The sequence below is a fragment of the Ptychodera flava genome, assembly GCF_041260155.1.
Source record: "Ptychodera flava strain L36383 chromosome 3 unlocalized genomic scaffold, AS_Pfla_20210202 Scaffold_27__1_contigs__length_13241970_pilon, whole genome shotgun sequence".
Lineage (NCBI taxonomy): Eukaryota > Metazoa > Hemichordata > Enteropneusta > Ptychoderidae > Ptychodera > Ptychodera flava.
In genome coordinates, this window is record NW_027248281.1 from 6203679 (window position 1) to 6219304 (window position 15626).

A 15626-nucleotide genomic window follows, 5' to 3' on the forward strand; every position below is an offset into this window, starting at 1 on the left:
TCATACAGGGACATGTCAGAAATATGAAATAGACTTTTAACAGAAAAAATATTACGAATCTACAGCTGTAACAGTCATATTTGAAGGGTACCGCAAATAACAGTGTTGCAGATTTGCATGCATTTTTGTTAAAACGGTCTTCCTATAAGTTATCTGCTGAGCTTGTTTTTGAATATAACCTGGCTTGTTAGGTATCATTAGAAAGATAATTCACTAATCTTTAGAATGATATATTGTTACATGCAATATCTTCTATAGTTTTCATGATATATAACCAAAACTTACCCCTTACCCCAAAGTTTACATTGAAAATTTCTGTCATAGCTAAAACCAAATTTTACAATTTTTTTAGCTTGACACAAAAAATCTGGCCCTTTTTGCTATTAAATCTGTTTTATTTGGTACAAGGACATGTCAGAAATATGAAATAGACTTTTAACAGAAAAAATATTAGGAATCTACAGCTGTAACAGTCATATTTTGAAGGGTACCGCAAAATAACAGTGTTGCAGATTTGCATACATTTTTGTTAAAACTTTCTTCTTATAAGTTATCTGCTGAGCTTGTTTTTGAATATAACCTGGCTTGTTAGGTATCATTAGAAAGATAATTTACTAATCTTTAGAATGATATATTGTAACATGCAATATCTTCTATAGTTTTCATGATATATAACCAAAACTTACCCCTTACCCCAAAGTTTACATTAAAAATTTCTGTCATAGCTAAAACCAAATTTTACAATTTTTTTAGCTTGACACAAAAAATCTGGCTGTTTTGCTATTAAATCTGTTTTATTTGGTACAGGGACATGTAAGAAATATGAAATAGACTTTTAACAGAAAAAATATTAGGAATCTACAGCTGTAACAGTCATATTTTGAAGGGTACCGCAAAATAACAGTGTTGCAGATTTGCATGCATTTTTGTTAAATTTTTCTTCTTATACGTTATCTGCTGAGCTTGTTTTTCAATATAACCTGGCTTGTTAGGTATCATTAGAAAGATAATTCACTAATCTTCAGTATGATATATTATAACATGCAATATCTTCTATAGTTTTCATGATATGTAACCAAAACTTACCCCTTACCCCAAAGTTTACATTGAAAATTTCTGTCATAGCTAAAACCAAATTCTACAATTTTTTTAGTTTGACACAAAAAATCTGGCTGTTTTTGCTATAAAATCTGTTTTATTTGGTACTGGGACATGTCAGAATTATCAAATAGACTTTTAACAGAAAAAATATTGGGAATCTACAGCTGTAACAGTCATATTTTGAAGGGTACTGCAAAATCACAGTATTGCAGATTTGCATGCATTTTTGTTAAATTTTTCTTCTTATAAGTTATCTGTTGAGCTTGTTTTTGAATATAACCTGGCTTGTTAGGTATCATTAGAAAGATAATTAACTAATCTTTAAAATGACATATTGTAATATGTAATATCTTGCATAGTTTTCATGAAATATGACCAAAACTTACCCCATACCCCAAAATTTACATTGAAAATTGCAGTCATAGCTAAAATCAAATTCTACCATTTTCTTTACCTAGACATATAAAATCAGGCATTTATTTGTATGAAATCTATTTCATTCGGTAATGGGTCATGTCAAAAATATAAAATAGACTTTTAACAGAAAAAAGATTGGAATTCTGTAGTTGTAACAGTCAGATTTTGAAGGGTACAGCAAAATCTCAGTATTCCTGACTTGCGTGCATTTTTGTTGAATCTATCGTCTTGTAAGTCAGCTGCTGAGCTTCTTATAGAATATAATGTAAGTTGTTAGGTATCATTAGTAGGATTATTAACTAGTCTTTAAAATGACATATTGTAACATGCAATATCTTGTACAGATTTTTATGAAATATGACCAAAACTTACCCCATACCCCAAAATTTACATCGAAAACTACTGTCATAGCTAATATCAAATTCAAGCAATTTTTTTACGCAGACATAAAAAATTAGGCAATTTTTGTATACAAATCTGTTTAATTTTGTACTTGGCCATATCAGAAATATGAAATGAACTTTTAACAGAAAAAATATTGGGATTCTATATCTGTAACAGCTGTATTTTTAAGGGTACAGCAAAATCTCAGTATTCCTGATTCGTATGCGTTTTTGTTAAATCTGTCATCTTATAAGTAGTCTACTGAGCTTGTTATTGATTATAGCCGGGTTTGTTTAGTATCATTCGAAAGGTAATTAACTGGTATTTACAATGAAATATTGTAACAGGCAATATCTTGTATAGTTTTTATGGAATATGACCCAAACATACCCCATACCCCAAGGTTTATATTGGAAGTACTGTCATAGATAACGTGATCAATTTCCGTGAATTTTTAGCTAGACATGATAAAAATAGTTCTGTTTCGGTATTAAATCTGTTGTATATGGTACTGGGTCATGTCAGAAATGTGAAATAGACTTTTGATTGAAAAAATATTTGGACTGTTTAGTTGTATCAGCCATATTTTGAAGAGAAATGCAAAATCGCAGTACCGCAAACTGGCACCTTTTTTGTTAAATTCTTCTTCTTGTAAGTCATCTGCTGAACTTATTTTGTGACACAACCTGGCTTGTGAGGTATCATTAGTAGGGAAATTTATTCTTCTTTAAGATGACATATTGTAATATATAATGTCATTCATAGTTTTCCTGGACTATGGTTAAACTTTACCCCATACCCTAAAAGTTCAAATCGCAAATTACAGCTTATCACAAATTCTACCATTTTTTGCTGCACATAATACAAAAGGCAATTCTTATTTAAAATCTGATTTATTTGTTACAAAAGTATGTTACAAGTATAAAATTACCTTTTCACGGGAAGATGATACAATTTAGTAGCCACTTGGATCATTTTTGGAGGGGGAACCCAAATATTGCAAATGTATGTGTTTCGGCAAATTTGCCCTGATACCTGGGTACCCTTCCAATATGATCCAAAAGGCTACAAAATCATATTATGTTCCTGTTAAAAGTTAATTTCATATTTGTAACATACTTTTCTAACAAAAACACAGATTTCGTAGATTGCATACAAAGCATTGCCTTTTGTATATAAAGTTAATAAATTGTAAAAAAAAGGTCGAGTTTCAGATTTGCAGTAATTTGCTGTGTAAACCTTGGGTATGGGGTAAGCTTTGGTCCTATTTCATGAAACCTAAACAAGACATTGCATATTACAATAGGTCATTTTAAAGACCAGTAAATTACCTTTCTATTGATACCTAACAAGCCAGGTTATGTCAAAAACAAGCTCAGCAGATGACTTATAAGAAGACAGATTGAACAAAAAAGCAAGCGAGTTTTCAATACTGTGATTTTGCGAGACCCTTGAAAATATGACTGTTACAGCTGTAGATTCCCAATATTTTTTCTGTTACAAGTCTATTTCATATTTCTGACATGTCCCTGTACCAAATAAAATAGATTTAATAGCAAAAACGGCCAGATTTTTTGTGTCAAGCTAAAAAAATTGTAGAATTTGGTTTTAGCTATGACAGAAATTTTTAATGTAAACTTTGGGGTAAGGGGTAAGTTTTGGTTACATATCATGAAAACTATAGAAGATATTGCATGTTACAATATATCATTCTAAAGATTAGTAAATTATCTTTCTAATGATACCTAACAAGCCAGGTTATATTCAAAAACAAGCTCAGCAGATAACGTATAAGAAGAAAAATTTAACAAAAATGCATGCAAATCTGCAACACTGTTATTTTGCGGTACCCTTCAAAATATGACTGTTACAGCTGTAGATTCGTAATATTTTTTCTGTTAAAAGTCTATTTCATATTTCTGACATGTCCCTGTACAAAATAAAACAGATTTAATAGCAAAAACGGCCAGAGTTTTTGTGTCAAGCTAAAAAAATTGTAGAATTTGGTTTTAGCTTTGACTGCAATTTTCAATGTAAACTTTGGGGTAAGGGGTAAGGTTTGGTTATATATCATGAAAACTATAGAAGATATTGCATGTTACAATATATCATTCTAAAGATTAGTGAATTATCTTTCTAATGATACCTAACAAGCCAGGTTATATTCAAAAACAAGCTCAGCAGATAACGTATAAGAAGACAAATTTAACAAAAATGCATGCAAATCTGCAACACTGTTATTTTGCGGTACCCTTCAAAATATGACTGTTACAGCTGTAGATTCGGAATATTTTTTCTGTTAAAAGTCTATTTCATATTTCTTACATGTCCTTGTACAAAATAAAACAGATTTAATAGCAAAAACGGCCAGATTTTATGTGTCAAGCTAAAAAAATTGTAGAATTTGGTTTTAGCTATGACAGAAATTTTAATGTAAACTTTGGGGTAAGGGGTAAGTTTTGGTTACATATCATGAAAACTATAGAAGATATTGCATGTTACAATATATCATTCTGAAGATTAGTAAATTATCTTTCTAATGATACCTAACAAGCCAGGGTATATTGAAAAACAGCTCAGCAGATAACTTATAGGAAGACCGTTTTAACAAAATGCATGCAAATCTGCAACACTGTTATTTTGCGGTACCCTTCAAAATATGACTGTTACAGCTGTAGATTCGTAATACTTTTTCTGTTAAAGTCTATTTCATATTTCTGACATGTCCCTGTATGAAATAAACAGATTTCAGACAAAGCATTGCATTTTTTTTATGCCTAGCTAAAAATTGGTAGAATTTGAGATTTACTGTAATTTGCAATGTTAAATTTTGGGGTAAGGGGTAAGTTTTGGTTATATTTGACAAAAACTGTAGAAGATATTGCATAGTGCAATATGTCATCTTAAAGAGGAATAAATTCCCTTTCTAATGATACCAAACAAGTGAGGTTATGTTAAAAAATGAGCTCAGCACATGACTTACAAGAAGACACATTTGACGAAAATGCATTTGGCTTGGAAAATCGTGATTTTGCGGTACCCTTCAAAACATGACCATAACAGCTATTCCATCCCTATATTTTTTCTGTTAAAATTCCATTTCGTATTCTAGGGATCCCAAGGCTTCTGAAAAATACAGGTTTGTTATCCTGTGGGGGGGGGGTGCACGTAGACCCCCTCTAGCCCCCGGACTATACCCACCTGTCTGACTGTGACCCTACGGCGCTCTCCAGGATTGGACATCAAAACATAACACTGCCTCTCATTCACAGGTAATATAATGTATACACACAAGCAAACATCTTCATTATCAAAATTTTCTTGGTACATGACATTTTGTCAAGTGCACGCACCTCACACAGGAATGTACGATAAATTCAAACCAAAAGGCTTTCACAGCGTTTCATTTTATAGATATAACATAAATTTATGATATGTCAATAAGTTTAAGCATTCGTACTGTTCAGAGGCGATGTCTGGAAAATGACTAGTGGGAGAGACAGTGGTTATAGACTTGTTAACTTGAGACATTAATCAAAACGGAGATCAGCATCAGAACATCGTCTGGCTAACACGTATGGAGTGTAATTCATGCCAAAATTAGCACCCCACTTTTCGATACCACTCATTCACCTTTCGATACCACTCATTCTGTATTCAAAAAAATCATTTGCAAAATTTTCTCTTGTGTATCTCCTATTTCAGGCCCTCAGGCTTTCCTATCTATCGGACGCTTTACCTTTAAGTATCAGCAGTAGAGAGTCCGATGGAATTTCCCCTCCCCTATGGCGCTTACACCACTCATCGAGGTACCACATAGCACACTCACACGTTTCACATGAATACAGAACACAAATTATTGAATCCACCCGACTCACACGCTTACAAATCACATACATCAAGTCTAGCAGTTTCCCCGTGGACTCTAAATGTCCTTCCCTTAACCCAACTCTCGTACTCTAACCACTCCCTATACTGGCGATTAATACTTAGAGTCTTTGATGTCATCCCTCTTGAATCTTCTCTCTTGCCCATATCTTGATATCACAATGTACATATTAAGTAATGTTGTCAAATTGTAAATGTCGCAATTCACGTGGGTCAAATGTAAACTATACTTAGTGAACACCCTTCGACAGTGACTCGCTGAGGGTATTTATTAGCAATATTCTGATATTCCACAAACAGTAACAGTGCGATATTAACAGTGCGATATTAACAACTGTATGATCTATGTCAAAGGTGCTTGCTAACCTGATACCTGGATGACATTTCCAAAGAGGGACACCGGTGGAATGTTCCCACTTTGCACTGACACATAGAAGCGCCACGAGTCACACCATAGCAACAGCCATGCTGGCGTCAAAAGTATCTACAAGTACTTTGCATCAATCACGGGTCCTATGCTTGGCATTGTAAAGCAATTGAATTTTCCTGCTTTCTTATGGGGGCCCTGATTCTGATTAAACAGAGTTTACATCTGTGTATTGCCTATCCATCAAGTGCTGAAGACTTCGAAAATCACCATGATATATTCTAGAAAAAGGTACTTTTGTAGGTGTTGTCATCCTTGTACATCAGACGTCATCATCGACCATCTGTCGGGCCAGGTGACACTGCAGCTGCCGAGTCACGCTGACCACAGTCCGTGGGTGGTGGGACGTCGACTGTACGCTGATATCATTTTGATATAGACATGTCGCGACAATGTCACTCAAAATTCAGGTCATAACATGTAAGCCATCACATGTAGTCAAGGTCGGACTGGGCTTCTTTATAACTGCAAGTTCCACAAGTGGCGAAGATGCATGCAAATGCTCATTCAACATACAATCGGACATTTTGTATCAAGTGTACAAGCAGGCTTAATCGGACGCGTTTTAAGCGATTGCACACGGACATTTTGCATAATTACTGTAGGAAGAGTGGTGATTTCCTATATCATGTACATGTTACCACGAATTCTTTGCTGTTTTAGAATAATCTCGTACTCATGGTCACGCCAGGTCAAGCGGATGTCATCGGAGAGTATGGCCATTAATGATACTTCATTGATGCTATGGGAAAACCGTTCCACCCAAGAATTACAGGGATATAAGCTAGGCAACAGAAAAAGTCGGACACAAGATGCGAATAAGGTTGATGTCGATGACGAAAATCAAATGCGATGAAGAAAACGTATTTAATTCCATGAAAATATTCAATTGTTCAGCTGAGTGCAGAAAGATAGTTTGTGTGTCTGTGGCACTACTGCGTACACAGTTTATTATCGCTTTAATTCCACCAAGTCTATGATGGCTGTATAATCGGTCTGTATTTATAAGACATTTACCGTTAAAATGGGTTAGTTAATGGCCATCTTGGAAGGAGAGACGGCTTCCATAAATCGGTTCAAGAATGAGCCTTTGTTAACTAGATGCAATTTAAAAATAGAAAAATGTCATGAACAACGGACCACACTTTATGATTCACCCTGAAATCAGTACAACATTCTTCAAGATGTTGACCTACATGTAACTAATGGGTGAAACGGCAAGTTAACAGCTTTAGGTTACGTGAACTCTTATAAAGGCAGAAATGACAAACTTCAACGGCGCGATTGTCAATTTTAGGATAAAGTGATCTTTTATACATTATGTTAGTATGTACATTCAAGGGAAAGTTAGTCTTCAAATATACAATGTAAAGTAGACGTGGATCTTGATTAAGTATCCTTTTAATGGACAGTACGGTAGATTGTTTCAGACTGACAGGATCATAAAACATAGCTGCTAATTTAAAATAAAAACGCACCTCAGAGAATTAGAAACGGATACAATGATGACGAACTAGCCTAACGTAGCAGGTATCTTGAATGTAACAATAACCCAATAATAATAATTTCATTGGACTAGCCTCATTTAGCAGGTATACAGAGTATAAAAGTAAGGCGATAATTTGGACTTCAGAGACATAGAAATCAAACACGGCAAACAAGGCATAGTACATGGTATGCACTCTCCGATTACAATCCTCACGTACATCTGTACAGCACAAACGGAATGCGTTAGTCCTGTCTTATCCATGTCTTTAAAAGATATGAGTAAAATGGTATACACAAAGGCATGGTTCACTTCAAAATACAATCGAAACATTGCAAAAAAAACTACATTGAAAGGAGCATCGTGGTCACTGTTGTCATGGCAACTACGGAAGTCGACAATGCTACACCGGTGGCGCTGTCTTGAGAATTGCATAAATGCGTATCACAACACTTTGTTTCTACTCCTGAAAGCAAAGGAAAAATATCAATGTGAATGGTAAGAGCCAATCAGGACCACTTTCTTACAGTATATCAATGTCATCCATCAGAAAAAAGTCTATGTGTCGGCATATCTCAAAATTTAACTGCCAATTATTCGTTGTGCTTACGATCAAGAGGATAGGAAAACGGTCGCTAAATTGATCAAAGATTAAATTCAGTGATTTAAATACACACATGAATATAATTTTCCAATCGTCTTCTACGAACAAAATAATTTCCTGTGTTTTTGTTGTTAACATTTGAATATCGACCACGATTTGAACTAATTTGGGATAATTGGATCTTCATATTTTTTAAATTTCTCAAAAATGTTAGGTGCCATATAGCTGAATGTCTCAATATTACAAATTACTCATAAAACAAGTGTGTAACGTAAAAAGAAAAGCAGATAAGTTTACATTTGCAGATTTTAAAGACATAACTTCAGCATCCAATTATCGCAAATTAGTTCCGATCGTGTTATCGGCAAACCATGCTTGAAAGACATATGTAGAAAAATTTATCCATGATCGATGTCTGAGGTCGCTACAGTTCACCACAAGGCCTGGTTTTATCATAGAGTGCTCTTAATTTACACAAAGACAAGTGATTGTCATTCTTAAGAAAATTTTGCACTGCATTTCAAGAATATTTAAATATACCACACTGACATATGGTTTATTCTAAGACTTGAAAGTTGCAGAGTTTTTTAAACGTTAAAATTATTTTTAATAACCCTGTCAATGAGCTCTGGACGTTAAATAAATGCCGACGCCATAAGCTTACCCTTTCTGTATGAGAAAAAAATCAATTTGCAAGCTAGCTAGTAGGATAGGGAGGGAGGGTGCGGAACGCTCTGAGGTTGAAGCCAATACTGATTAACTATTAGGTGGCCTCGTCCCGAGACCGACCCACTCACAACCTCGAATCCGGCCCATTTAAATTACAATAAACAAGTATTATTGTTCACTATAAAAGGGACCCAGGGTGTCCCTTTTTTCAATAAAATTTCCTGCGTTAGTGATTTTATGTTATTTACTTTTTTCCACCCACATATTTTAACTCCTGCATATTTTATTTGTACTACACATATGCATCGGTTACCCACTTACCATTGCCGAGGTAGACGTGGTTGCTCTCTTGACATGAATTAGAACACTTTCTCTGAACATTCGTTGGCTTGTAGAGGGCGTATACCACTGACAACTTATGAAGAAAAAGGAAATACAGAAAACTGAAGCATGTAAGCCTAGCGTTAAAAACCGAAAAGAACTACCAGTGTGATTTGGTTTGTATACTTAAGTATAGAGTTCTAAAAAGAGTCAGTCCAACTACAACCATAGAAGCAACACGTAGAGTGCGGGAACAAACCAGGAACACATCATGGCATAGATAATTTTATAAAGGAGGCAGTTCAACCAGTACTCTATCTTCTAATGATCTTTATTTAAAATAAACTTATATTTCAGTATACTTTAGTATTCTCCGGTATGTTTTTAGAACGTTAACGATTTAGCTATAGGACTAAATACAATTATTAGTTTTTGCTAAAAATTCCGATACATCGAATTTTGAAAGAGTGATTTAACATTGTCATCACTTGCAATATGAACATATTTGATTTAATATATCTACTTGACATCACAGGTTACATTACAATCTATATCTATATAAGGAATGTCCCACATTTCAGCATATTCACGGTGACATCGCATGTGTTAAATGTGTGTGTGAACTTCACAATAATTGTTTGTTCGAACACGATTGGAACTAATTTGGGATAATTGGATGGTGAAGTAATGTCGATATAATCAGCAAGTGTTATCTCATCTGCTTTTCTTTCAATATTACACTCTTTTTTATGAGTATTTTGCGATATTGCAACATTCAGCTATGTGGCGCCTCACACGTTTGAGAAATTTGCAAAATATGAAAATCCAATTATCCCAAATTAGTCCCAATCGTGTTTTGGATATTCTTGTTGTCATGAAACCAAAAGGGCATCTACAAAAGATGTTATACCTGGTAATTCAGACCTGCCCATATTGGTGCATTTCCTGAAGCTTGTTGGAAAAGTAATTATTCACGTAGCAAGGTATAACAAACATTCCAACGTCGCAAATTTAACTACAACACACGGATCACTATCTATACTTTGTAATGTTTGATGAAAACCATACATTCCAACAACATGTTGGCGCCACTTGCAGTGCTATTCACTTCCTCCTTCGCAAAATTGGTCGTATCAGAAAGTACTTGTCCAGAGATTCCTGTGCCACCCTCGTCCACGCCGTTATATCTTTAAAGCTTGACTACTGCAATACTCTACTATATGGCTTGCCCGATACACTATCACAGCGGTTACAACGTGCCCAAAACATAGCAGCTAGAATTGTTATACAGGACCAGGAAATCCAACCATATTACCCCCATAATTATGCAACTTCACTGGCTTCTAGTACATCATCGCATTGTATACAAACTCTTGTTGATTACTTACAAAGCCCTAAATGGACAAGCCCCACAACATCTCAGGAATTTAATGACACCTTGTGCCTCATCACGTGTTCTTCGTTCATCTGATAAATGCCTTCTGCACACACCTAGATGGAATCTGACTACCTATGGTCGCCGCTCCTTCTCTGTAGCAGCTCCTGTTCTTTGGAACTCTTTACCCCTGGACATGAAAACCTCTCCTAATGTCAACATTTTCAAAAGACGCTTAAAACCTACATCTTCCAGAGAGCATTTTCATTGTAACTCTAAGCGCCACTGAGCATTTGGATATTTGGCGCTATACAAATTTTCGAGATAGATAGATAGATAGATAATGGGAAAGGAAGACTTGACATCAATGTTAAACATTTTGGGTAAAAGTTTGCAAGTTTTTACATGTAGTCCATAATAACGCCCGCAAACCAAACAGAAAAAGATCAGTACACTTCTTATCCGAACTCTCATGCAATGCTATATTGTTGGTGACTTGAATGATTTTTTTTACAAAATTCACACTGAATTTCTTCTTGCAATCTTAAACACAGTACATGTTGTAAATGTTTTGCCTTACTTCGCACTCGTCATCAGATCCATCGCATTCCTCCGTTTCGGTTTGACCGGGAACCACGCTGACGCAGTTTTCGTCACGTCCAGTGACTACGTCCCAGCTGCATGAGTAACAGGTAAGTGCCAGTCCGCCTGAGAAAAACAACCCACAAGGATCCAAGAAGTTTGTGGCCATGGTCACATTGTAATATATGTTGCATTGGAAACACGTGATACCAAATCATTAGTCATGGTGGCTAACGAATGTTATGGAGTAAGAATAAAGCCAGGTGAAATGTTGGCGGCAGATGTAATACTTATATGGCCTTTTTATTATACAGTTCTTGTCAACTCTGACGTTTAATTATTTCAGTTTTATTAGGAAAATCTTTTTGTAACCTTAACTTGTATATGTGTACATTGAGGCCAATTCCCTCAAGGCCAATTCCCTCAAGGCCAATTCCCTCAAGGCCAATCTCTAGGTGGGATCGGAGTGATTCGTCTCCTAAACGCATCGAGCTTGCCAACAACAATCGACTTACCTGAAGCAAAGACAAGAATGAGAAATAAGGCTGACCATCTTGTAATTCTCTCCATCGTTTAAGTTGTGGAACCTACAATTAACCAGATATAAACTGAAAATGCTCACGTGTTTCAATATATATTGCAGTTGTGTGTGAATTTAAACTTTTGTCACATGTTTGCAATTTCACTGAAAGTATTTTGATCAACATAATGAATAATATGCACCTCAGATTAATTCTCAAAGTCATTGAGTATACAAATATGTAATTAGCTGACAAAATACAACATTTCATTGAGTGCTGTCATTGTATCACCACTTTATATAGCCAGTGTAATTGCCTTTGGTCAAGTCCTTCAAGCTATATAAATTAACTGATATGAAAATGCGAAATGACTTTCAATATTGTTTTAGCCTAGTTCGATCAATGTACATAGCATGTATGCCAACTTTGATGTATATATCCCTAATAAGGAAAGTTCACTAAATATGCAAATTAGGAATTGGCTGAAGTAAAAATGCTTAATGACTTTCAATAATATGAAATCATAATATTTTCAATATACATACCAAGTTTCGTCAATTATCTAGTCAATTCAGATATATTTGCCTAATTAGGAAAGTTTATTAAATATGCAAATTAGCCATTATCTTTCATGTCACCCCTGAATATCTTTCACAGCTGATATATCTTGGTGTGATCAACATTTGTATCAAATCCCATCAATCAAATTGTGTGCAGTCGTTCTCAATATATATCCGTTTTTTTCTAAAATCATTAATTATGAGGAGAAAATGAGCAAAAAGTAAGCAAGCCACACCTACCAAAAACTAATCAGTTCTTGCCATTGGCAAACTGAATCTGTGTACCAGATTTTATTCTGATCTGATGAGTCGTTTTTGAGATATCGAGCACACAGACACACACACAGACACAGACATCGCTGCGACATTGGCTCACGTGTGTGAACACGTGAGCTAAAAATCGGCGTTATATGCGATTGCATTAATACATGGGAAGTTTACAAGCATTAAAAAGATTTTTACTGAAAATGCTGAAACTCAGAGTCATTTTTGCAGCGGCTTCGATTCGCTGCCACCACTTTGTTGATTTTGATTGAATGAAGTTTTCTTATGATTTCTTGGTTGCAGCTTTGAAATTCAGCAATAGTGATTGTGGATTTGAACACTGTAACGGGCTACCTAAATGCTTGGTGAATTGTAGAGTACGGTGACGTCTTCTTATGAGTACGTCAACCATGCCTCTCCTGCCAAACGCTACTTGGACTTTGCACCGCAATCGAATGACACCGAATCATACCACTCACTGAACAACATTAAAAAACACACTGACGGCATATAATACTTCCGAGTCGACGCCCTGAACTATTCCCTCCGAGTCTCATCTCATGGGGCACGATTTCCTAACTGTGTATTATCCTGGATTAAAAATAGTGACATGTGAATTAAAATGGAGCAGTCTAATATCGATTTGCTCTCAGTCAAGGTCAGACAGGGTGGTCAGGAGATAAACTGAACTCGCGTGACGGTTTTATGGTAGTCATCATGGCGGTTACTGTCATGGCCTTCGGCTTACCTTCACGATTAACCCTTTGAAAACTGTAATTTTCCCATCAAAATGTTAGAACAAAATTTACTCATTTTTTATGATTTTTTCTGTGTTTTTCTTGGTTATTTTGGACCAAATGGACATCATATGTTATTTGCTACGTATTTTTATCAAAATTTTGGCAACAATCTGGAAAAATGACACAGGCATATTTTATGAAGGTGACTAAAATTGACTTTGGCGCTCAAAGGGTTAAAACGAAACTTAGATTACAGTCCATTGGTACTGTCTTTAGTATACTTTAGATACAGCATATATCTGATATATCCAACGGATCAATCCGCAATTATGTTGTGTTGAATTTTGAAACTGACCGGTGAGGAGAACTGCTGACAAAATGTCCTACACTAACTGTACGTAACGTTGAACACAGCGTGTTTCCCAAAACCAATAAATACTTCCCTTACTGCTAGCGAATTTGACAGTTGGGTTGTCATACCCGGAAACCTCTACTTGTTACAATTTAAATCGTCCTACGAACATTACGGTTACTTAAGCAAACTTTGTCCAACCTTTGTCTGATAATGTCTCCAGGTGGTGGATATTTATCAGGGTGATTGCATTCTCGCCAGTCAGAGTCGAGCCTTTTTTCTATCTACGAACCTACACAAAACTCAGAATGGGTTTAGCCCTTGGTACAGGTTCTGTGTGTCCCGGCGTTATACGACCTCCACCACAGCCCTGCAACGGTTTATGGAGATAACTGGGGTCTCTGCGGTCGGATCCGGACCGCAACGAAAAAACGGTACGTCTTTTTGGCAGAAATTCTGCTCTATCGGGGCAAAATCCTTTCCCTGCCTACCTTTACCTCCTAACCGACCCCAGAATAGATGCGATTAACTTCTCCTAACGTCCAAAACCGCTCGTTTTCTGAAACATAACGTACTCGATCGTTTTTTCGTTGCTGTCCGGATCCGGACCGCAGAGACCCAAGTTATATCCATAGACCGTTGCGGGGCTGTGGTGGAGGCCGTATGACGCCCGGAACACACAGACCTATACGCAGGGCTAAGAATGGGTTATGCGAGTAGCTGTTGCCGCAACGGGGTCTGTGGTTTACGACGATGAAATTCCTTCCCTCCATCACACACGCTATGCACTTCTTACCTTGTGCTAATGAAACCTTCGCTGTTAAAATCGATCAAAGTTAAGACAAGCTGCTTTAACGGCTACGATGTCCGACCGCTACACTTCTCCACCTCAAAATGAAGAACCGTGCCAAAGTATCCATTTATCAACACTTTGTTTACTTAAGATAATAACATGCCACGATATTGATAATACGCCAGTAATATTTACACATGTGTAGGAAGCGATGACTCATATTCGTTACCGAAAAATGGGCGCATAAATCGTCCTTGTGAGACATTTGGCGAACGCAGGGTTGTTAAGAAATTTACCATAAATGCAATTGAAAAAGACAGTAGCAAGATTTATCTTGGATTAGACAACTAACAGGTCAGTTTGAACACCAATCAGAAAAACTGTATTTTGATGCAATCTACTTTTTTCGAAGCTTGACTTTCTCAATGGCAGCAACTTGTAGAACTCCCGTATCTGTGAATTCCATCGACAACATGATCCGTGAATACTCACTGTACCAAATTGCCAGTTTGACCTCCTCCTATCCCGGGATGGGCAAATCATGGTTAAATTTTCGGGGCAAGCTTTGACTGGGCTTAGAATATTTGTGAATACGTCCTTCCTACGTTCATGCTGAAAGTCACAACTTTACAGCAATTTGTGATTATAATGACGCTGAAGCAGGTGTAAACTTGACTTGCTTTTTCAAGTGAACGAAGGAGACGAAGTACCATCTTTGTTTATAATTATACACATGTGTATACGTATACAAAAGACATAGTTTGTCCTAAACACACAAGCGTTTTATAAATTGTTAATCACCCCCGGTAAATTGCCGCATTGTCTCACATTTGCCAGCAATATGAAATACAGCTATCTATATGTACATAATCACCTGGCAAAGTTAAAAGTAATATACGTTTATATTCCTCTTGTTACAATGATTTATTTTATTGAAGTTTTCGTCGTGGTTATATATGTGCAAATATGGTCAAAAATATCCAGGCGTTAAACATGCATATTATCGCGTCATACATATGTGGGACACAAGTATGATATAGGTGCTGCTGTTACAAAGGGACAATATTACGGGTTTTACTCTATTTATCGGGGTGGGAAAAGTATGTTGAAATCTGGTAGCTACTTTGACTGGGCTTGGAGCG

General features: G+C 36.1%; 1 protein-coding gene across 1 annotated transcript; it reads right to left on the bottom strand.

Annotated features, from left to right (window-relative positions):
• Positions 1–7600: 7600 nt before the first annotated feature.
• On the bottom strand, positions 7601–14596 carry LOC139126286 (prostate stem cell antigen-like). Its single transcript, XM_070692326.1, has 5 exons — positions 14488–14596; positions 11770–11841; positions 11253–11380; positions 9298–9391; positions 7601–8169 (listed from the first exon to the last, which is right to left on the bottom strand). The coding sequence occupies exons 2-5, from the start codon at positions 11822–11824 to the stop codon at positions 8048–8050; spliced, it is 399 nt and encodes a 132-aa protein (XP_070548427.1). The 5' UTR covers positions 11825–11841; positions 14488–14596; the 3' UTR covers positions 7601–8047.
• Between the last annotated feature and the right edge of the window lie 1030 nt (positions 14597–15626).

Bases quoted from the DNA above. Each gene is read 5' to 3' on its own strand.
- LOC139126286 (XM_070692326.1), bottom strand. From the start codon at position 11,824: ATGGAGAGAATTACAAGATGGTCAGCCTTATTTCTCATTCTTGTCTTT. The intron at 9,392-11,252 runs GTAAGGCAAAAC...TTTCTTCATAAG, and splicing joins GATCTGATGACGAGTGCGAA to TTGTCAGTGGTATACGCCCT. The intron at 8,170-9,297 runs GTAAGTGGGTAA...CTTTGCTTTCAG, and splicing joins CCACGTCTACCTCGGCAATG to GAGTAGAAACAAAGTGTTGT.